Raw genomic sequence first — 24163 nt, 5'->3', positions numbered from 1 at the left:
TTAACAAAAGAAGTTCAAATTTTAGGGAGATTTTCAAAAATGAATTATTTCTTTTCTTGCCACTGTTATATGTGAAATATTCATATTTTAGAAGTACAGTCCTTAAGGGATGCCTGGGTGGCTCAGTCGGTTAAGCATCCAACGCTTGGTTTCAGCTCAGGTCATGATCTCAGGGTTGTGAGATCAAGCCCTATGCTGGGTTCCATGCTGGATGCGGAGTCTGCTCAGAGATTTCTCTTTCTCTCCTATCCCTCTGTCCCTCCCCCCACTCTCTCCCTCTTTCTCTCATAAATAAATAAATAAATAAATAAATAAATAAATAAATAAATAAATAAATAAATAAAATCTTTTTTAAGAAGTGTAGTCCTTGAAAGGTGTTACAATTTGCTCAATAAGGATTTCTAAAATAGCTTTAGAAAATTCTTAAGAAAATTCCATTTTTCTTAGAAAACTGCCTTTACAAAACTTGTTTCCCCATGTTTTCAACATCAATGAAGTTTCTCTTCTGAGAGAAGTTATGCCTAACTGGCAAAAGGGTTCTTTCCTTACAGCTAATACACATCCTAGAATTGGAGGCAGTTATTCTATTTGTAAGTGAGTTCAGAAGCTGAATCAAGAGAGAAATAATGCAAACCAGGGAGTTTCTCAGACAACGTTTTCATGAGTTTGTTATATGGGATAAAACAAGGTTCGGTTTATTAGTGGACCTACATGTAAACAATAGGGTCTTACTATAAGCATATAAGTTGGTTTTACATATGGCCACTGGGCAACGGAAATCTGATACACAACCCCTTCAAATTAAAGAGGGAAATGAAACTCAGATGTTAGGTGACTTACCTAAATAAAAAAAGCTAAGTAACTGCTATAAGCCTAGAGTCTTCATCCCTCTAATAAAACAGTAGATACTGTAAATCTAACTTCAAATCTATTTCCCAAATTCTTGGACCAAAGTAAAACCCTATACTCAGTGCCTTTGTATTCTTGCCTAGCACATCTTTTGGTTGTTGATGTTAATTAAACTAAAACCACAAATCAAAAGTTGAAGTCAATCACTTTTCTTGAAGTCCTTTATATAGTTGCACAGATAAGGCTCAAGGTTCTTAACATAGTCCAGAATGATCCTTAAATGAAAAAACTCACTCTACTTAACCTACCACTTCCCATTTCATCTTCCACTAGTCCTGTTACATCCTAGCAGGATCCAAACATACAGGGCTCTTTCATATTCTTAAGCTTTTGCACATGCTGTTCCTTCTACCTAGAAATATATCTGGAATAGATGTGCAGAACTTACACAGAATATGAGCAAGACAGGAGGACAGGATAAATGCTCAAATATTAATTTTCCAACTTTTACACATTAATTTGTTACTAGTAGTAACTACCATTTACTGAAAACTACCATGCGTAAGTGTTTCATATGCATAATGTCATTTGCTTCCTAACAACACTTTCAGGTATTAAATATTCGTATTAACCCACTTCAAAAATGAGGAAGTGGACTCAGAAAGGATAAGGAATTTTCCAAAGGTGTCATACCTAGCAACAGAACCAACATTTATACCTAGAAATCAGATTTCCAAGAGTGTGCTACATGAAAATATACACACCTCATCTCCCTCTTCTCACCTCACTGCTTCTTCCTTCACCTCCCATCCCTGACAATCAGTGCTGGCATGGTAAAGAGAAACTGAAGTGTAAACACTGGTCGTTTTTGGAAATCACAACAGTAATAGATATCAAAAGCTAAAAAATAGGGGCGCCTAGGTGGCGCAGTTGTTAAGCGTCTGCCTTCGGCTCAGGGCGTGATCCCAGCGTTCTGGGATCGGGCCCCACATCAGGCTCCTCCTCTAGGAGCCTGCTTCTTCCTCTCCCACTCCCCCTGCTTGTGTTCCCTCTCTTGCTGGCTGTCACTGTCAAATAAATAAATAAAATCTTAAAAAAAAAAAAAAGCTAAAAAATAATCTGAACCCTTTGATCCACTTTTTCTCCCACTTACAGGATTTTGTATTATATTATTACAAGACAAAAGGGGAAAAACAATAGGCCCCAAAACATTGCAAACTTAGAACTATGAAAAACTTAGAGGTAGCCTAAATGTTTCATAACAGTAAGGAGGGCACGTATTGCATGGTGCACTGGGTGTTATACACAACTAATGAATCATCGAGCCTTACATCGGAAACCGGGGATGTACTGTATGGTGACTAACATAATATAATAAAAAATCATTAAAAAATAAATAAATAAATGTTTCATAACAGACAGACTAATTCATAATAAATATAAATGCCTTCCACTAATACTATGATGTAAGGAGAGGAAAAGGAAATGCTTAGCTGTAGTTAGCATAAAAAGCTAAACACAAAACATACCGATAATGTAAAACTATTTAAGAAATGCAGGCTGAAGACTGCAAGGACAGACACCAGAACATTAACTGTGGTTTTGTTTAGATGCTACTATTATAGGGCAAATTTTCCCTATTCTCTGTTTTCTAAAAGTTCTTTATTAGTGTAGAAAAATAGAACATTCTAGGGGCGCCTGGGTGGCACAGCGGTTAAGCGTCTGCCTTCGGCTCAGGGCGTGATCCCGGCAATCTGAGATCGAGCCCCACATCAGGCTCTCCTGCTGTGAGCCTGCTTCTTCCTCTCCCACTCCCCCTGCTTGTGTTCCCTCTCTCGCTGGCTGTCTCTATCTCTGTCGAATAAATAAATAAAATCTTTAAAAAAAAAAAAAGAAAAATAGAACATTCTAAAGAAGAGATGATGAAGGGATTAAAAAAAAAAAGTCATTGGTCTCCTGAATAAGATGTAACTGGATTTAGAGGGTCCAAATGCTGAAGATAAGTTTCTGTTTGGTCAGGCATTACGTTATACATTACAACAGGCTGAGAAGAAAGCTTGTGGTTATTTTGACTTGTTTTGAGTCTTTTGATATATAACTTGCATATTTTAGCAAGCGTAAGAGAAAATTGTGTAATAATTCAAATGCAAATGTTCATGCAAAGAACCAAAATCTCACGCTTACTTTAAAAAGTAATTGCCACTTATCTATCCCAAAGTAAGAAGCATGGCAACTAAACTGGGTGAGAGAATCTCTTCCTAAGGGTTTATTCACATCTATTCAGAGCCAAGAGTTTCACTCTTAATAACTCAGGTTGATGCAAATCCTTACACCTAAAAGACACAAGATACACACAAGCTTAAAAGTAACTTATGTTTTTGATTAATCTCAGTCAACAGAAAAAATTCACGTTCAAACAATTTACTAAGACTACCAAAAAACAAAACCCTTTCACTCCACTGGTTATATCAAATGCAGGAGTTTAAAGTTAATATGAGATTTAAACAAAACTAACAAAAAAACCAAAAGCCAAAAACTAAAAAAAACAAAAAAACAAAAAAAAAAAACAAAAAAAAAAACCCAAACAAACAAAGAAACCCAAGTTATTACCCTTGAGAAGTTATTTTTTTTCTCCATATCCCTAAAACGATGGCTTGAAAAGCAGAAAATAAAAAGGAAAAGGAAAAATTAAGTAAAAGCAATGCCCCTAATGTATAGAAAACAATCTCAACTCTGGTCAAAATTAAGTGGTTTTCTTCATTCTACTTTTTCATTATAGAAAGACTGAAACCTATTTTTAAACATGGTGAGGACTCTGAAGGACAGTGTAAAATCTACAGGGTAACCAGGCTTTCCCTTACCAATAAAGACCAGGAAGATCCCTATAAGGGATCCTAGAATTTGTTTTGCCATAGATAATTCTTTCGTTCAATCAGTAAAGGAACACACAATTGTCAGATCTTAAAAATCCAGAGAAATGTAAAAAGCTTAGAATTAAAAAGTCTTAAACCTTTACAAAACAGAAAACTTTGAGGAAATGAAAATATTCCTCATAAACACAGACTCCTATTGAATTTCAAAGTGGGAAGGCTAACTTATTAATTGGGAGAGGCATAAACCCTCCTTTTAAATATAAATACCCACAGTAAATCTCTACAACAATTATCCATTCTTATTAGTTGACGTTTTGGATTTATCAGAACCACTATAGTCTTTCATTAGTACAAACATTAAGGATTATCATGTGAATTACAGATCTGGTTGGTTAGTGAAAAACAGTAAGGGCACATGAGTGTGATTTGTGAAACCTAAATTATTCTTGGCTGCTATAAATAAGAATTACATATATTGAGCTACATATTTCAAAAGTATTTAGATAGTCTGGCATGAAATAAAATATTTCACTTCTTATTTATCAGGTGATAACACTATATGGGTATCCATAAGAGATATAATAATTCTTTGCAATTTTTTTAAAATAAAAAGATAAACTCTTGGATCTCCTAAAATAAACCCAATTTTGGAATGTCGTGAGAAATTAAAAGACAAACAAACAAAAAGAAACCACAAAGAAAATACTAAAAGCAAAGACAACTACTACTGTTTTGCTCTCCCAACTTCTGGAAAACAACACACAAAGATACACGTGGTGTGTCACAAAGCCACAGCTCTGGATACTTAGAATTTAAAACAGTAAATTAACAAAAAGGAACTGAATCTTGAAGTCAGATTTACTTTCTATCTATCCCTAAACTTCCTACTTCCAACAAAGTCAAAGACCTTGAAGACAAACATAAGCAATATCAACTGTCTATTTAATTCTCAACAATGTGTAAACATTTTGGTCATTTAAACCAAATGATTCGGATTTATTTTCTGCCTTTATCTTTACCTTTCGGTTGGCTATCACAGTTCAAATAAAGAATCTATATTTTCATCCAAATTAATCTTCTTATCTAGAGTAAAAAAAGACTAATAAAAACAGGCCCCAAATTAAATAGCTTCTTTACAGCAATTATAATAGATTGACTTTTCCTTAACCTTTAATCAAAGTATTTCTGTGTTCAGCAGTAATAACTTTTCCACCATTCTAGAAATACCAATGCCAATTTTTGTAGCTTTATTTGGAAAAATGCTGCATAAAATGGGTTTTAAGAAATGACAGAGTAAGAGATCTGAAAGGCTATAAGGATCGCATCAATAGGGAGATGTCATGAGAATAAGGGGGATTAATGTGAGACTAGTGAAGTAAAATATAAACACCTATTTCTATTCCCCAGATAGGATGCAAATTTGAATTAGCAAGAAACACTTTTCTCTTAAATAGTTGCTGTCATTGGTTAATTCTGATTTAAATAATTGCTAACTATATTTTTATTCAATTAGAAAATAATCATGATTTTTCATACATATACTTCAGCATACAAAACCAACTCTGTAGTATTTATTAAAAACTTTTAAGTCAAGGAAATGATATTCAATATTCACTCTCTGGCCTTCTGCTACTTCTAATAGAAATTTGGTAGGAACTATCAAAAGATAAACATTTAGAAACCAAAGTTAAATTTCTTCCTAGCTCAAAACATTTCGGAAAATTTTAAGTGTGGTGGGGTAATAATGAAAAAATTATTTATAGGTTAATGGCATAATTCAGAATGCACTCTCAAATTAATATATTTTTTTCCCTCACACAAGGTAAAATAAAAAATAAAAACAAAAACCAAGTAGCTTAAAGATTTCTGTCAATTCTGTGCTTCAAAATTGGTGTACTTCAGAAGGACAAATACTATATCAAAAAAATATTTAATAAGAAAAATTATGAGAACCATTCTAATGTAGGTCAAATTCTATTACAGTACATACAAAAACGACAATAATGATATATTTAAAATACTGAGTGGCAGACCCACTAAATCTTATTTTGTTGATTTCATTATAATATTCACCATAAAATATCTAAGGCAACAAACGTTTTCACAGAGGCTGTCCATACAGTAGTGGATATTAAGGTCAAGGAATATTTACAATTAATGTAATTAACTTAGAGAAGAAATAAATTACAGCTTTGCTTCAGTTTTCCACCACCTTCTTGTCTCCTCTCTTTTCTATTTCCCCACCCCACTCTAGTCTGGACGCTAAGGGAAGAGTGGGGCACTCAGGAGATGGGAGCCATAGTCTTCCTGGAAGTCAGGGTCCATGCTCAGAATCTTCTTTCCTTCCACGCCCAAGACAAGAGTTCATTCAGATTGGCCCTCTTCCAGTCAGGAAAATTTTCTAAAGTGTTATAAACCATCCAGCTAGAGGAAAGAAGAAAGGAAAGGAAAGATAAAAGGAAAAAGAGAAACAGAAATGAAGAAAGGAAAGAAGAAAGAAAAAGAAGCTCCTATGTTGTCTTCTCAGTGTTCACTGAAGAATTCAGGATCAGAAACAGCTTAGAAGTGTGGAAGTTAATATAAAGGTGTTTTTTTTTAATTAAAGAAAAGAAAAAAGACCACATCTTATTATTTTTATTTATGTCTCTTCCCAAGGGGGTAAGGGAGTAGCAAAATCTAACAGATATTAGATATTCATAATTACAATCATTACCTCATTAGCAGATGCTGGAGAACCATTTAGGCTCTTGGTTACCATGTCTAACAAATCCCTTTCCAGTGGTAACATAAATCATCTGTTTCCAAACTTGATTATTCATATAATTTTCCAAGGAGGCCTGGGGGACTTTTTAATACAAGTCTCCACCCTCCAACCTTCCTCCCCCTAAATAGGCCTTCAGGGATCTAACAATAGATGTTCTGTAACGTACATTTGTTTTTGAAAGATGATTCTGATAATCAGTCACGTTTGAGAATCACTGGTATAAATAAATTTTACTATAGATGCATGTTGCACTTTAATGAAAGCAGACTGGCTTTTTCCATGTGCTTTAGCTTCCCCAGTTGTGTACAATCTGCTGCTTTATACACAGTGTTTACTAAGTCAGAGAGGAATGCCTATCTCTTAGATAAAAACATATAAATCGGAAAAAGAGATATGTGAAGTCTTTTTGAAAGAAGACTAAATTGTAAAATAAAAGCAATGCTGAAAGGAAAGGAAGAAAAGGCTACAAATCTAACAAAAATATTAAGCTAATAATAAATACCAACTTCCCTATACTGTATACACTTTAAAATTCTCATTGCTTTTGAAAATAAGCAAAAGCCTGGAGGTTATCCCAAGGGGCAAGCTGGTAATTATAAAATAATCATATAGGTACCCATGAATGCTGATATCAGAAAAAACTAGTTTTCTTAAATGGATATAATCTTGATATTACCACTGAGTTTCAAGTAGAGTCTATTAGATGTTAGAAGTATCTCCCACCTCTACTCCAGCATTTCTTTAGTTTCAAAATTAGTATTTAATTAATTATGGAACAAACAAGATAAAGGACAAGCCTAAAAGACTGTATCATTCATTACAAAAATTGTATACTAATTACACATTAGGTGCAAACAATCTGCTTTGTGCTAAGGATAATTTAAAAACGAATGACACTAATAGCAAACATTTATGTAGTTCTTACTATATGCCAAAAACTATTCTAAACTGTTCATGTACCTTAACTTACTTTAACCTTATAATAACCCTAAGAGGTAAATTACTATTGTCATCAGCATTTTATAGATGAGGAGGGGGCACCTGGCTGGCTCAGTTGGTAGAGCATGCAACTCTTAATCTCAGGGACATAAATTCAAGCCCCATATTGGGCATGGAGCCTACTTAATAAAATTTTTTTAAATATAGATGAGGAAACTGAGCCACAGTACAGTGAGGAACTTGTACAAGGTCACAGAGCTACTATGTGTAAAATCTGATTGAATCTAGGTGACGTGGTTCCATAGTCTGTGCTCTTCTTCAATCAGTAGGATGCCTTTTTTCAAGGAGTTTGCAGGTTAGCAGGGGATAAGAGACATGAACACAAATAATAGTATAAGGCAGTATATTAATTCATTCAGCAAATATTTTTAATGGATAGGAATCAAGAGAGATTTAGGCAAAGAAAAGAAGATCTTAAGAATATAAGGTTTTAGTTAAAAACAAAAAAGTGTTTCATTGTATAAAGTTAGAAATTTATTAATTCATTAGAAATAGGAATATAAAAATGTATTTTATTATATTACTGAAAAAGATGTTCTTGCTTCATATGGTTATAACTTTGTATAGCATGGGTGATGATATAGTTGACGGATTCCCAAGCCAAGTTTTGCTGGACTTGGTTTCCAGGGAGGGAAATTAAGAAAATCCTGTCCTGACATCCTTCATTCTAGAATTACAGAAACTTTCAAAGTGATTCCTGGTGGTTCAAACCACAAGAGAAAATAACCACCCTTAATAACTAATGCTTTTTCTGAGACTACACATTTTTTATCATTTTTGAAGAGCTAAGGAAGTGTTGAGTGTCCTTTATAAGTACTGCCTTTTCCCATTAGACATCCATTTAGAATTGGTGACCCAAGATTACATAAGTAGGTATGATGTGATTCAGAACTGATAAAAAATGATGTGGGTATCCTACAGTCTCAGCAGAAGTTACAATGGACTCAGGATCTGCTTCCAACAAAAACTGGTGTCTCTTTAAATAGATATGATCACTTAAGAACAGAAACAGTCATCTGCATTCTTGAGTCAATTTATATTTCATTCGATCAGTTTGAAGCAAGGGTCATGTCAACAGAAGGATCCATAGCTAGAGAACATACATATTCTCTTCTACCTGACTCTAGTCTCTGAATAAAGCAGTGATGACAAAAAAGATATAACAGAAATCAAGAATAACCAGTAGTGTCCCAAATCTACCTTAGCTTTATAGCATTACTTTCAAGGAGGATGCGGGGTGTGGGAGACAGTGGAATAGATTTGAATTACGAACACTAAATTGCCAAATACTGTGATTATAAAACAATATCTCGATTGCATGGTATTTCCCTTTCAAGCAAAAATTTCTTTAAAAAAAAATAATAATTCTCAGTACGTAAGTATACAATTTGCAAAAAATCAAAAGTTAATGTTTTAGAAAATTGCTTAAGGAAACAATTAATAAAAAATGATTACATATTTACTAACAAAATACTTTCAACTTGGCAGAGGTACTGACATTACATCCCATGTTTGATGCACATGGTGAAACTGAACCCCCTGGACTTTGTTTCTTGGTGCAAGAGCAAAGGTAAATAAACTTTTCTGGAAGGCAAACTAATTTTAATCAAAAGTCTTAAAAGTATTCATTTTCTTTAAGTGGATAAATCTTAAAGGTTCTCTTCTAAAGAATTAGAAATTTAAAGATTGCAAAAATATTCAAGAAGAAGTATTCAAAAGTAGTGAAGTTATATAATAGTAAAAAGTAAATATTAACATCCTCAACAAAACAATGGTATGCCAGTTATGGTAAATTTTTAGAACAGAATAATATGAAGCCACTAAAAATACTCTCTTCAAGAGTTAATGATAAAGGCAAAAGGTAAAGAATATATGGGAAAAAATAAAAGAATACATGACAATATGTAAAATACTCAATTTTATTTAAAAAAACAGTATTCATGAAGGGACAATAACATGAAGATTAATTAGATTAAAATTTTACTACTGGTTATTTCTGGAAAAAGTGATGACATTTTTTTCCTACTTTTTATTTTTATAAATTCTCTAAATTATACATGTATTCATTTCTAATTCCTTCTCTGAGTAATGAACTAAGGTCATTTAGTAAAAAAGCCTAAGAGATAATGTTCCAAGATGATGACATTACACTCCATCAAAGTGTTTGCCAAGGATATTCACACTGACCCCCCACGCCCTCTTAAAATTGCAAAAATTTTTCTCTGAATCAACTACAAATTAGTTAAGGATAATTATTTAGTTAATGAATTATCCTGACCATATCATTACTGCCTTTTAGGTATACCTAAAAGGATTTGAGGATTTAGGGATGTAATAGAAAGGAACGGAGGGAGGGAGGAAGAAAACAAGACTTATGTTAGTCCATATTAATACCTTCCAAAAATTGTGAATAAATAGTATATTTTAGAAAGAAAGGTTGAAACTAGAACTGACACAGACTGCTGATTACTTACAGGCTTTATTAATCCAGATAATGGCTGTTTCCGAGAAGTATCAGCAAATTTTACTACATCCGGACACAAGAGGCCAAATAAATTATGTGGTATTTTTCAAAGAAGTACAGTCGGAAAATGAATTGAAATGGCAGCCTACTAAGCCCACCATTCTCTATATTCAAAAGTATAGAGTTGACTGCTATTTATGGAAATAGAGCAAACCACATTTACTTCAAAGATTGTATAATCATTCAAATGGAATGTATTTGGATGTGCATATGGATACAATACATTCAAATACACAGTGTTAGAATTTATAGCTGCTTCTTCAAGTAAGCAGATAGTAAAGTTCCTTTATTACAGCAATTTAAACATATGATCAAATTCTCCTCATTTATATTTAAAAAATTACCTTGAGGAAATTAAATTTAAAATCCTAAACAAAGGCATAATGATCTGTTATTCCTAGTAGTTATTTCCCACAAATCCATATTTTTTAAAAATCATGAAAATTAATATTGAAATAGGCAATGTAAATAATAAGATTAAGTCTTGGGAAGAAAAACCCTAAAAAATTTGGCAATAATTGAACATCTTTGTATCAATAACTCTAAACTACTAAGGTTTCTTTAGTTAAAATGTCTTCGAGTGAATTAAAATAATAAACTAAAAACAAAATATAAAATAAACAATTCTGTATTCTTCATGCATGTAATCACTACCATTTCTATTCTAGAAAAGGCCTAAGTTGCGATTAAAATTCTTCTAAAAAGCAAAAAGAATTTTCACTAGAGTTCAAATGAAACATCTTAAAATTCCTTTGAAAATTAAATATGGTTGAAGAGATTTTGGCATTTTAGTGGTAGAAATGCTAGAGCCATTACCAGTGCAAGACAAAGCTAAGGAACAAAGGGCAGAAGGATCTGTCAGCAACCCCAAAAGTGACTGAAGAAAGGTGCTTCTAGACACAGGGAAAATATAGGAAGGAAGAAAAACAGACAAAGGAAAAAGTATGGTCTCTCAGATTAAAAGAAACAACATTAGGGGCGCCTGGGTGGCTCAGCCAGTTAAGCATCTGCCTTCGGTTCAGGTCATGATCCCGGGGTCCTGGGCTCGAGCATGGGATCATGGGATGGAGCCCCTCAAGCCCCTCCTTGGGATTCCTGCTCAGCAGGGAGTCTGCTTCTTCCTCTCCCTCTACACCCTCCACCCCCTCATGCTCTCTCACTCTAATGAATAAATAAAATCTTTAAAAAAACATTTAAAAAATTCCATCTTTAAATGAGAGTAATTAAAAGTAAAAATTGTAATCCTAAAGCAAAACAGACCATATAGCAAACATGAAGATGGGAGAGCATGCTGTTAACTTCGATAGCACCATGAAATAAAGGAGATGAAATAAATACTACAATAAAGTTGACCAACATCTTAAAAAGGGCAGTGTAAAACATTCTTTCCAGTTTCTATGAAGGTCAGTAGAAATAAAAAGAATGGGAATTATATATCATCTTGGCTGATGGTTCAAAATAGGACTTGAAATTACTGGTTCATTTTCACCTAGAAGTGGCCAAAAAGAAAATATATATATATATACACACACATAGGTTATAGGAAAAAACAAAGCTAAACAGAAATTTAATCTGCTGGAAACTATCTTAAATGTTTTTTTTTTGTTTTAATGTTTTTTTATTATATTATGTTAGTCACCATACAGTACATCCCTGGTTTCTGATGTAAAGTTCGATGATTCATTAGTTTCGTATAACACCTAGTGCACCATGCAATACGTGCCCTCCTTACTACCCATCACCAGTCTATCCCATTCCCCCACCCCCCTCCCCTCTGAAGCCTTCAGTTTGTTTCTCATAGTCCACAGTCTCTCATGCTTCACTCCCCCTTCTGATTACCCCCCTTTCTTTATCCCTTTCTTCCCCTACCGATCTTCCTAGTTCTTATGTTCCGTAGATGAGAGAAATCATATGATAATTGTCTTTCTCTGCTTGACTTATTTCACTTAGCATTACCTCCTCCAGTGCCGTCCATTGAGATACCATATTTGTTTTTGTGGCCTTTCCCTCTACTCATTTTTAATTTCTCATTCCCTCCCTATGACTAAATCACTGCCATAAATAACAAAAACATATACAATTTTTATACTATCATTATTTGAAGAATTTTAGGTCATTTTAGTTCATTACAGTTAATTGATATACCACCTATATTTGTCCAAAACCTAAAAAGACTTTCAAAGTTAAACTATTTTGTAAGTGCCTTAAATTGATCTCTTTCAGAAAAAAATCAGTAAAGACATGATCTGAACAGTCTCATCAACCATCTAACACCTAACTGACCAACAACTACAGAAGAATGAACTAAAGAATTTTTATGGTGGGGACGCCTGGGTGGCACAGCGGTTAAGCGTCTGCCTTCGACTCAGGGCGTGATCCCGGCGTTCTGGGATCGAGCCCCACATCAGGCTCCTCTGCTATGAGCCTGCTTCTTCCTCTCCCACTACCCCTGCTTGTGTTCCCTCTCTCACTGGCTGTCTCCATCTCTGTCGAATAAATAAATAAAATCTTTAAAAAAAAAAAAAGAATTTTTATGGTGAATTTGGAGATAGATGTCCTTCCCTTTGTTGAATCATATTTTTATTTACAAAGTTAGGTTTCCATTCCTCTCTTTGGCTGATTATATTTAAAATTTTTCTAAATTTATAGGGCGCTTAGGTGGCTCAGTTGGTTAAGCTTCCAATTCTTGGTTTCCACTGGGGTCATGATCTCAGGGTGTTGAGATTGAGCCTTAAGTAGGGCTTTGTGCTCAGCACGGAGTCTGCTTGAGACTCTCTGCCTCTGCCCCTCCCCCCATTCTCCCTCTCTTCCTCTCAAATAAATAAAATCTTTTAAAAATAAAATGTTTCAGGGTGCCTGGGTAGTGCAGTCGTTAAGTGTCTGCCTTCGGCTCAGGGCGTGATCCCGGCGCGTTCTGGGATCAAGTCCCACATCGGGCCCCTCCACTGGGAGCCTGCTTCTTCCTCTCCCACTCCCCTGCTATGTTCCCTCTCTCGCTGGCTGTCTCTCTGTCACATAAATAAATAAAATCTTTAAAAAAAAAAAAAGTTCCATAAATAAATAAATAAATTGATCTCTTTCTTGTGATCAAAATTAGGTAGAATAGAAATAAAGAACAGAAAGCCAATGAAATGTTTGGCCTTTTTAGAGACAGCTATTGATTTCAAATAACAAAGTAATCTAGGTGAGATTAAACCTGGTATTGTTTCACTGCTTCCCAAAACAGCTCTCTGTATTTCACTATCTCCAACTTCTCCCTTCCCTTTCTTTCTTAAAACCACTCCAATCAAGCTTTTCTCATACTACTCCTTCCATTTTTTTTACTCATCTTACTTGTCTTATTAGCATTTTACAAAGCCAATCAATCCCACCTCCTTGAAAAACTTTTTCACTCGTCTTCCCAGGCACCAGTTTTCTACCATATAGAGAACTACTCTTTCTCAGTCTTTGTTGATTCCTCCTCTTTGCTTCAATCACTGATCACTAAGGTACCCTCCAAAGTATGGTATTCACACTACTTCTAATATCTAATTATACTCCCTTGCAGAGATACCATCCAACTTCCTGGCTTAAACATCACGTGCTCACAGCTACCAATGTCTATCTCTGGCCCCACAATCTCCTGTGAACTCCAAACTTGGTATATCCACTTAGAAGGCAATATATCTCAAACGTAACCAGTCCAAAAGTCACCTCCTGTTCTCCTCTTAAGACACTGCCTCTGGCAGTCTTCTCAATTATTGGCAACTCCACTCCTAAAGTTATGGGGGGGAGAGAACCTCAATGTCATCCTAGACTTTTCTCTTTCACTCTCCACATGCAATTTATTGGTTCCATGTTCAAAATATGAATGGGATCTGACCTTCTCAGTGTTATACCACTATGTTATCTTACCTGGATTATTGCAACAGCAATAATCTTTCTGCTTCCACTCTTGACACCTTATATTATAGTCTATTCTCAAACAGCCAAACTGATTTTTAAAAAATTGAAGTCACACTGTATCACTCCTTTGTTCAAAATCTTAAAATGGCTCCAACTCACACCCGGTGAAAACCAAAGTCCGGACTTTGGTAAACAATGCTCTATTGAAATGGTTCTGCTTCACCACTCTGAAATCAACTACTCTCCACCCAGTTCACTGTAGTGCAGCAACACTGGCCTTCTTTCTGTTCCTTGAACACTAATCACTTTCTTACTTCAAGGCGTCTGAACTATTTGCTCCACCTGGAATACCCTTCCAACTTTACACATGGATTACATCTTATGTCCTTGTCTTTGCTCGAATTCAACTACTCAAGTAGGTGATTCTGTCACCACCACTGAAAACTACAACTCCCTATTCTAGCACTCCCTGTCCCACTCTCCTGCTTTATTTTTCTCCAAGTCACTCGTCACCTTCTAATATAACAACTTATTTATTTTGTTTTTCCGTCTCCTCTGGCACGTAAAATTTTAAGTCTCCTAAGAGGGCCAGAATTTTTCTTACAGTTTTGTTCAAGTTTATATTCCATATCTAGAACTGTGACTGTACATAATATGTGCTGAATAAACGAGTCTCTCACACTTTCTGCCTCATCTAAAATAGGGAAATGAAGTTATTTTTCATGCCTAATAAAAGTGACTGTTACATAAAAATCAAATTTAAAATAAACCTGGACTGATAATGAAGTGAGTTACAGAACTTTTAAATCTTTTTATTGGTAAATAAAGCAAGTTCCCAGGTGACGCTGATGTGTTGATCTAGGTAGCACACTTTAAGAATCTACTTTAGAAAGGTTATCCTATAAACTACAATATGCATCCCTTTCAGTCTAATAATAATTAGTTTTTTTACCTCCTTCCCTGACCAGGAAAATTCTTGAGAACATTTTAATCACATTTACCCTCTGGCTTATGTTAGTACTATCACATACTTAATACCATGTGCTTATTAAATCCACCAAGGCACCCCTGCTTTATATAGTCAACACGCATTTAGATTTACGACATATTACCACTTCTATTCCTTTTCACCATTTCTACTCCTTCATCTTTTCCACTCCTATCTACCTCAGTGATCTTCATCTTTAGGCTCTTCATCTTCTCCTTCTGCCTTAAAAATATCCTTTCAGGTTTTCTTTTGTGCAGGTCCACTGGTGGCAAATTCTTTATATTTATTTATCGAAAATTGCCTTCGTTTTACTTTTGTCTTGAGAGATTTTCGCTGTATAGAGAAATTTAGATTGGCGGGGGTATTTCCCTTTACACAGTGAAGACCTGGTTCCACAAACTCTGGTTTCTATTGCTTCATGAGAAGTTGGCTGTCAGTCTAATTGCTGGTCTTCTGAAGACAGTGTCTTTTTCTCTGCCTTATTTTAATAATCTCCCTTTGCATTTTATTTTCAATAGTTTTATTGTAATATGTCAAGGTGTGGCTGTCCTACCATCAGCAGGGGTCACAGGACCAGACATGATTGGTTTTAGTCTTGCACTAGGTTAGTTAGCTTTATAGAGGTAGATAGGATGGGAAATTCAGCATGCACAACATCTTCGAACTCATCAGGAAGGTGAGCAACTATACATGTGCATAGCTTCTTCCATCTCTCCCGAACCCACACAAAGAATACTCACAGTTGCCAAGGACAGTTAGGGTGCATGGGGTTCTAGATACAGAGATGTACCTTGGTTTCCTGTCAGTCTTATATTGTTCACTTTGGATAGATGTAAAGCCAATATGCCAACTCACAGTTCTCTAAGTACACATGCAATAGTACAGATGGAGTTTCACAGGTAATTTAAGAGACAACTAGCCTGCTAGTAAAAACACTCCATGTTTGTCCTAACTCAGCACATTTCCACAAAGTGACAGTGTAAGAAGGCAGACCCAAGGTCAGATTTTCAGGCAAGCTTAAGTCTCTTCATGGTCCAAGTATAATATTAAATCTTTACTCACACTGTAGATTTATTCTTTGGGGTACAAGGGCTTCCTGAATCTCTGCCTTGATGTCTTTCATCAGTTTTGTACAGTTCTCAACAACGATTCCTTCTAATATTTCTTCAGTTGTATTACTTCTTTTCTCTCCTTTTACGTCTTCTATTGAAATACATTAAACTTTCTTCCTTCATCCTTTATTTCTTTCCTTTATTTGTTTCTCCACGCTTCCTTCTGTATATTTTCTTCTAACTTACAAGTTCATTGATTCTCTTTTCAACTCTGTCTTTTCTTCCACACAATCCATTCACTGAGTTCTTAATTTTGGTAATAATAATTTTTTACTTCTAGGATTTTCATTTTTAAAATAGTTTTTTAGTTCCCAGTTGAAATTTTTGATCTTGTCTTTTATCTTGTCAGTGTGGTTATTTTTAAGCTATGTCTGATAATTCCAATATCCAGAGCTGCTCTGATTTTCTGTTGTCCACTACTTATGATAAATTTATTCAAAACATCTTGCCTTTTTCTATGTCTGCCGGTTTTTTATTGTGGCTTAGTTACTGTATTTGCAACTTAAAAAAAAATAAATTCCCAGATGATCTTTTTTAGATCTTCTTTCAAAGAGGATTTAATTTTAACTAGCAATACAGGACCATTTCAATTTAATTTCAGGACTGATATGATCTGGCGTTGCAATCACTGTGAGTTTATCTTCTACTGGTTTACCATAGACCACAGCCCTTTTGGGGCCCTAAACCAAAGTAAGTTCACCCACATACTGGTGAGCTAGATTCTGATCCCTGGGCCTCCACGAAGCTGCCATAAGTGTTCTCAGCCATTCTACCAAGAGTGGCAAAGGCTCCCAGAAGAAGCACATACTCCAAAGCCAGGTTGACATTCCTACACTGGTAATTCTTTTCTACCTTGTTTACATTCTCCAAACAGGTTTCTGTTGTTGTTTTTAAAATAAATGTACTCAGTCCAACTTTTCTAGTTCTACTTATGGGGAAGGTCAGTATAAATCACCTAGTTTACCACTGCCAAAACTGGAAGTTGATTAATAGAACTTTAAATAAGATAGGAATGGGATATATCCAATTAAAGTTAAATTGTATTAGCAACTCAGAATTCTGAAAGGACCCATCAAAGAAGAACTTTTTGGTTCAAAAATAAAACCAACCAAGTAAGCACCTAAAGACCTATTTTTCAAAAAGATGACATTAGTGAGGGACTACTGTTTATAAAAATCAAGATAATAAAAAGAACTATTACTTCATATAACTTATGAGAAAGCTTATACTTTAAAATGTAGGAATAAGTGAGAAGTTTAAGAAAACTTTTTTTTTCAAATCTAGAAGTACAACTTTCTTATTAAGAAATTCAATGTTTTTAAATATTCTTGTATAAGTGCATTTTGTAGAGAGCAATTCTGCCCTGAAATACTATTTAATTAGGTGTAGATATAGGGTACTCTCCTTTACCTATATCAAATTTTTTTCCTGCTAAGACAATACCAGGTTCAGTTAAATATTTATTGAGTATATACTGTAAATGATCATTAAGGAAAATGAGACAGTGTGTACTCTAGAAATTTCCAGTCTTATAAGGAGATATAAATAGACAATGTGATCATGCTAAAACAGAGGTATGCAGAAGATGCTATGGGTACATAGGAGAGACATTATATCATAGTGACACTGTTCCATTAGTGACATTTCAATTATTACCTAAAATGCCTTTGGTGATGCAATATTAAGCAAAAAAGAAAATTTGTATCACATATCAATTTATATTTTAAACTTAAAAAAATTCTCACATGAATACATAAACAAATATATAAACAGTTATATGAGACATCAAGGTGAAAAAACGGACATGAAAACTTACCCCATCTGGCAATGCCCTCCAGCACACAGCACTAACAAATTCATTTGTATCATCTTCTTTTCGGTCTTTATCCAGAACACTTTTGACCGTATCAAACTTAAAAGTTAGCAAAGTCTTAGAAAGTCCTTTATAGTACAAGTAAAGGGAGTTGTTCTCGCTTCCTGAAAAAAAAATGTTGAAATAAATAATTTTTTAGAATGGGAGAATTCAGAATTAGGACATCACATTCATAAGGTAATTATTACTCAATGTTTAAGCTCAAAGACAAATCTTTTATGGTTGAATTTGAAAGACCAGAGCACAGCATTTCTTTGGAATCACGTGAGAAAAAGATTCATAGAAAAAAAGCTACACTTTACTAATCTAAAGAAATAATAACTAGTAAATGATATAACAACCTTGATAACTATAAGGTTAAAATTACTGCAAAATCCTCATTTATAGTAGAGGTCTAAAGACGACCAGAAATTTGTTATTATAGCATGAATCTTACACGACATTTAGAAAGATTTCTAAGGGGGGGGAAAGCTACAGCACTTACAAAGGCAGATTTTAATAACCTACAAAATTTATGTCCCATTCCCCAATAAAGACATTACTGTATTAGATAAGCAGCCTATAAGGAAAACTTTATTTTGGAGTAGTCTATCAAAGTTGAATAATTGCAAGAAATTTGCTTTGGTAGGGTTTACATTATATATAACTTTACTAAATAAAGGTCAAGTCATTTGAAAGAACTGATGAAGTTTATATATTCAGGCATTAGGTGTATTAAGCATTTGAACATTACCTAATTTGATTTCTACTTCTGACTTAAACTTGTATAAATTACCAACAACAAAAGCCCTAGAATAACAGATCAAGATTATCTAAACAAACTGCTTAATGAAGAGAACGCTCTGTAGGGGAAAATGAATTTCAACCTTAAGAAGACAAATAATGTCTCTGAAATTAGGACATTGGCAGAAATTAATATTTTCTTTTACGTAATATCTACAGAATTTATGTTACGATGGAGAACAATTATAAAACATATTTAACAATCTTATACTATTTCATGCAGTCAGGGTCTGTGCTCAGTAATGGAGAGAAGGACTAATGCTTATTCCAGTACAATCCAAGAAGAATTCAATATGCTACTTTCTGGACACAAAGATCATTTCCTGACTTGGTATATAACCTATGTGCGCTGAATGCAATTTCAGGGACAAATTCCTGTTAAAAAGTTCCAGGAAAAGATGGTTTTACTTACCACAAGCTATATAATCGCCATTGGAAGCGAGGCCTACAAAGTTTTTTTCATTGATGTGACCCTTGAAGGAACGTAGACAGTATGGTTTCCCTACATTCCACAGCTTTAGCTGGCTGTCTGTTGAGCTGAGGTAAACACAAAAAATGAGAATGCAATTAAGATTTTATGGTCTGAAACTCATCCCTACTAATTAGAGGCAATCCAGTTTGGTGGTTTAGTATGCAGACTATGGAGCCAGATTTTCTGAGTTACAATGCCCAATATACCATTAATTTGCTTTTGACCTTGGGAAAGTTATATAACCTCTTCGGCCTCAATTTTGTTCATTAGTTATGTGAAATACAGTGATTCCTACATTATTGAATTAGATAAATTCTATAAGATGTGAAAACTAAATTAATTCATTTAAAATGGTTTCAATAGTCCCTGGGTATGTAGGAAGTGCTTACTAGTAAACATTACTCATCAATACTGTCACACCACCACCATCAAATAACAAAGAGTTCCATTGGGAGTTTTGTTTAATTTCAGGTATACACTCTATGCCACTTGATTCAATTTACTTTTCAACTACTCAACTGTATTCTTTTACTAAATTTAACCTATTTTGACAGCTTAGTTGTATCTACAGGGATGGAATATAATGAATGATTGGAATGGTCTATATAAAGTAATTTATTTACTGAAATAATATGCAAATGCAATTATTTATCAAAAATTAACTGAATATAAAGATTGTTGGTAATACTATCATATAGAGACAGTCTTAGAACTTGAATAAAACACCATGCTTTTTTCTTTTTGTTACAAATATCCAATCGTATCATATACATTAGGTTGTAAATTGTTTATCCTTTATTTGATAATTTGGTTTATAATTTTTCTGTAAAATAAACACATTTTGATATCATTGTTAATGACTACATGCTAAATCATCTTTTCTCTTACTGTAACATTCACAGAATATGGCACAATGCTGAATACTTTACATTCATTACTTCATTTAAAGAGTCACAACATAACTATTATTAGCTCTATTTTAGCAACTAGGCAACTGAAAATGAGAAAATTAAGGACATTTTCAAGGTACCACAGATAGTCAACAGCAGAGCCAAGACTGAAACTGACTTATTTCAGAGGCCAAACTCCAAGCTCTTTAAATACTTCTCTATAGCTTCTCATCATTTCTTCAATAGACATTTATGGTGCTTTAAATTTTTTTTCTCAACAATGTTGTATTGAATATTTCTTTAGGTGTGTATATATTTTTATTGGCCAAGAATTCAGAGGTTGTGGCAATATATGTATATTTTAATATTACGTTTGAACACTTCCAAATATACTTGTGGATAAATTTGTTCTAAAAACTTCTAAACCTCAAACATATTCAAGAAAAAAAATATGGTGATTTATAAAACTTAAGAAGGACAAGAGATTGGTGAAAATACAAACAACATATCCATATTAATACGGTTAACTAAAATTTCCCAATTTATAATATTAAGTATACATATATTTCAACTACTGGAAATCAAACTGTATAAATCTGAAGTTAAAGAAAAATATTTTTGCCATATAATCAACCATCCACATTTGAATCTGAATAAAATTTTAGTTATATACTGCCCATTATTATTCCTAAAGATGGGATACATTTTGACTGGTTAACACTAATTTAAGTTTATGAACTCATTACCTATGTTATCTTCCCTTGGAAAACTCAGTTCTCACTTTTTTCCTTGTTTGTAACTCAGCTCAAATTACCTTATTAAATCAATTCAAATTACCAATTTATTATCTAAATCAACCAGTATAGAGGTAGACATGGTGGGAGATACCAAGTATTAATGCCAAGGCACTGGCATTAGTGATCTCCTAAGATTAGAGATTAGAAACTAATGGTGGAAAAAAACTAAGTGAAGAGAAGAAAGCAATGTATCATTAAGCATGAAAAGAAATAATAGATAGGAAAAACAGAGAAATTAAGAATGGGTATTTGTTAGGGTAATATAAAATAAAGAGGGGGCACCTAGGTGGCTCGGAGCCCTCTGTCGGGCTCCCTGCTCAGCAGGGAGCCTGCTTCTCCCTCTCCCTCTGCTTGTGCTCTCTCTCTCAAATAAATAAATAAAATCTTCTAAAAATAAATAAAATAAAATAATGAGAACTATGAAATGGGTTAACAGAAAGAAGGTACTGCCTGTTAGAAGCACTCTGTCAACAATATTTTGGCAACTGAGGTTTATTTATCTGGTTGACATCTTGTTAACCTTCAAACAAAATAAAAGACAACTAAAAGCTTCCATTATAATTCTCTAGTGCAGAAGGCTTCTCAAAGAATATTTGTCAAGTATAAGCAGCCATATTTACTTCTTTTCAAAACATATTTAAAACTTACTATGAAACCACAGGGAAATCAAGTAACAGAATCAACCAAATATTACCTAAAACCAAAAATAATACTACTGTACTGCAATGCAGATAAATAAACAATAACATATTGATTTTAATAGATAAAATACTTCTCATTCTATTCCACCAACTATGTTGTTTAACTCTTAAGGAGAAGCAGTGGCTGAAATCCAATCTAAAGTTCAAATGTTGAAGGGGGGTGCATTAAAAACTAACATCATAGGATTTTAGTTTAGTAAAAGTGAACAATACAACTCAAAATATACATTTATTTTAATTAGACAATTTATTTTAAAAATCTACTATTTATGAAAAAGTACACATATCACAGTGTTACTCTTTACAGATACCCACAGTGACATTACAAAACTGGTAAATGATGACAGAGCTCTCCGTATTAAGCTTCACCTCAGGAAAGTAATACTCACGCAGAGACAATTTCCTCACCACTCACAAACTTTGCATAAGAGACTGCTTTTCGGTGTCCTTTGAATACCATGATTGGCTGTTTAGTGTTACGAAGATCATAGTAGTGGACACAGTGATCTAAAAACAAAGCAAAACAAAACAAAAAAAGAGAAAAATGTAGTAAATGAAGAAACAGAAAGCAAAGCTCATTTAAATGGTTTTGGCGTCTTTCATCAAAGGTTTCAGGGACAATATCAAACCTGTAACAGCAGAAAACTAAGTGCTATGATTTTCAAAAACAAGAAAACTATATTGGGTTTTCTGTTTTGAATGTAGAAAATGTGGTTGCATAAAAAGTATATACACACATGCCAATGTCAGTCTAAAAGGGTGTTCAACTGGTATTTCCAGGGATCCTGGCTCTAAAGCCAGAGTATTAAGCATTCAAAGTAACTGCAAACTTTAAAATGTATCCTTACATTTTAGATGACCTTATAAAAAAAAAAAAAGGTAATATAAACATTTTAGGCTTCTGGTTAAAGACAATGCTATGTAATTTCCTGCATTTGCTCTTGAAAAATACTTTCTTGAGACACATTTAACATATAACAAAACCAACTCACTGTTAGGTGTACAATTCAATGATTTTTAGTAACTTTACCCAGTGGTGCAACCATCTCCATAAATCAGTTTTCGAACAGTTTACTCATCCCAGTAAGATCCCTCATGCCCATTTACCACTCACTGCCCTAGGCAATCACTACGTCTTTCTCTATAAATTTACCTTTTCTGGACATGGAGTCATACAATACATGGCTTCTATGTAGGGCTTCTTACACTTCACACAAAGTTTTTAAAGTCCATCCATGTTTTAACACATGTCAATAGTTCACTCCTTTTTATTGCTGAATAGTACCTATTGTATGGATATACCGCATTTTGTCAGACCACTCACCAGGTGAAGGATATTTATTCCCACTTTTTGGTTATGAAAATTAATGCTGCTATGAACAATCACATTCAAGTCTTTGTTTTTGTTTTTAAAGATTTTATTTATTTGACAGAGAGACACAGCAAGAGGGGGAACACAATCAGAGGGAGTTGGAGAGGGAGAAGCAGGCCTCCTGCTGAGCAGGGAGCCCGATGCGGAGCCCGATGCAGGGTTCGAACCCAGAACCCTGGGATCATGACCTGAGCCGAAGGCTGATGCTTAATGACTGAGCCACCCGGGCACCCCAAGTCTTTGTAAGGACATGTATCTGAGTCTCAGGTAGATAACCAAGAAGTGTTAATTACTGCACCATGTGGTAACTTTGTGTTTTTAGGAAATTGACAAACTGCTGACTGTAACCTTTTACTTTCCCACCAGCAATACATGATGGTTCCAATTTATATGAGTTCTTTGAAAATTTTGGATACAATTTAAAAAAAAAACAAAAAAAAAAGTTTACAAATATTTTCAACCATTCTGCTTGTCTTTATTATTTTCTTAACAGTATATTTTGAAGGACAGAGCTTTGGATTTTGATAAAGTCCAATTTACATTTTTTTCCTTAAACTCATAAAAAACTCTAATCCAAGGTCTTAAAGACTTTTCCTCTATTAATTTGTAGCTTTGTTTTAGTTCTTAATTTATGCCTATGATCAATTTTAAGTTATTTTTTCTGTATGGTATGAAGAAGAGGTCAAAGTTCATCTTCTTGCATGTGGATAGAGATGCATCCAGTTGTCCCACATGAACTGAAAACAAACTTTTTCTCTAATGAACTGCTTCAGCACCCTTACTGAAAATGAACCGACTTCTGGATTCATAATTCTGATCAAGTGATCTATATATGTCTACCTCCTGCTAGCCAACAATGTCTTGTATAACTGTAGCTTTTTTTAAAAAAGATTTCATTTACTTATTTTTAAAGGATTTATTTATTTTATTGAGAGGTGAGCGGACAGAGGGAGAGGGAGAGAGAATCTCAAGCAGATTCCCTGCCAAGCAAGAAGCCTGAAGTGGCGCTTGTGACCCAGAGATCATGACCTAAGCCGAAATCAAGAGTCAGATGCTTAACCAACTGAGGCACCCAGATGCGCCTAAATTTTGTTTGTAAGTTAATTTCTACACCCAACGTGGAACTTAAACTTACAACCCCAAGATCAAGACACGCATACTCTACTGACGGAGCCAGCCAGGCGCCCATAACTAATTGCAGCTTTAAAATTTTGAAATTCAGTAGAAAAATTCCTCCAACTGTGTTCTTTTATACAATTGTTTTGGCAATTCCTGTCCTTT

The 24163-nt window shown here is 34.2% G+C and overlaps 1 protein-coding gene across 4 annotated transcripts in view; it reads right to left on the bottom strand.

The window, feature by feature from the left end:
* The window catches only part of COP1 (COP1 E3 ubiquitin ligase), a 241315-nt gene that overhangs the window by 34672 nt on the left and 182480 nt on the right, over positions 1-24163 (bottom strand). For all 4 annotated transcript variants that reach the window (XM_045811397.2, XM_045811396.2, XM_045811398.2 and 1 more), the window contains 3 exons: positions 21900-22017; positions 19063-19187; positions 17811-17971 (listed from right to left, as the gene is read on the bottom strand). In XM_045811397.2, coding sequence (XP_045667353.2) covers positions 17811-17971; positions 19063-19187; positions 21900-22017 — 404 coding nt within the window. The remainder of the gene's footprint in view (positions 1-17810; positions 17972-19062; positions 19188-21899; positions 22018-24163) is intronic.

The sequence above is a fragment of the Ursus americanus genome, chromosome 2, assembly GCF_024610735.1.
Source record: "Ursus americanus isolate L20-20 chromosome 2, mUrsAme1.1.p, whole genome shotgun sequence".
NCBI lineage: Eukaryota > Metazoa > Chordata > Mammalia > Carnivora > Ursidae > Ursus > Ursus americanus.
This window is presented reverse-complemented; position numbering and strand designations above follow the sequence as displayed.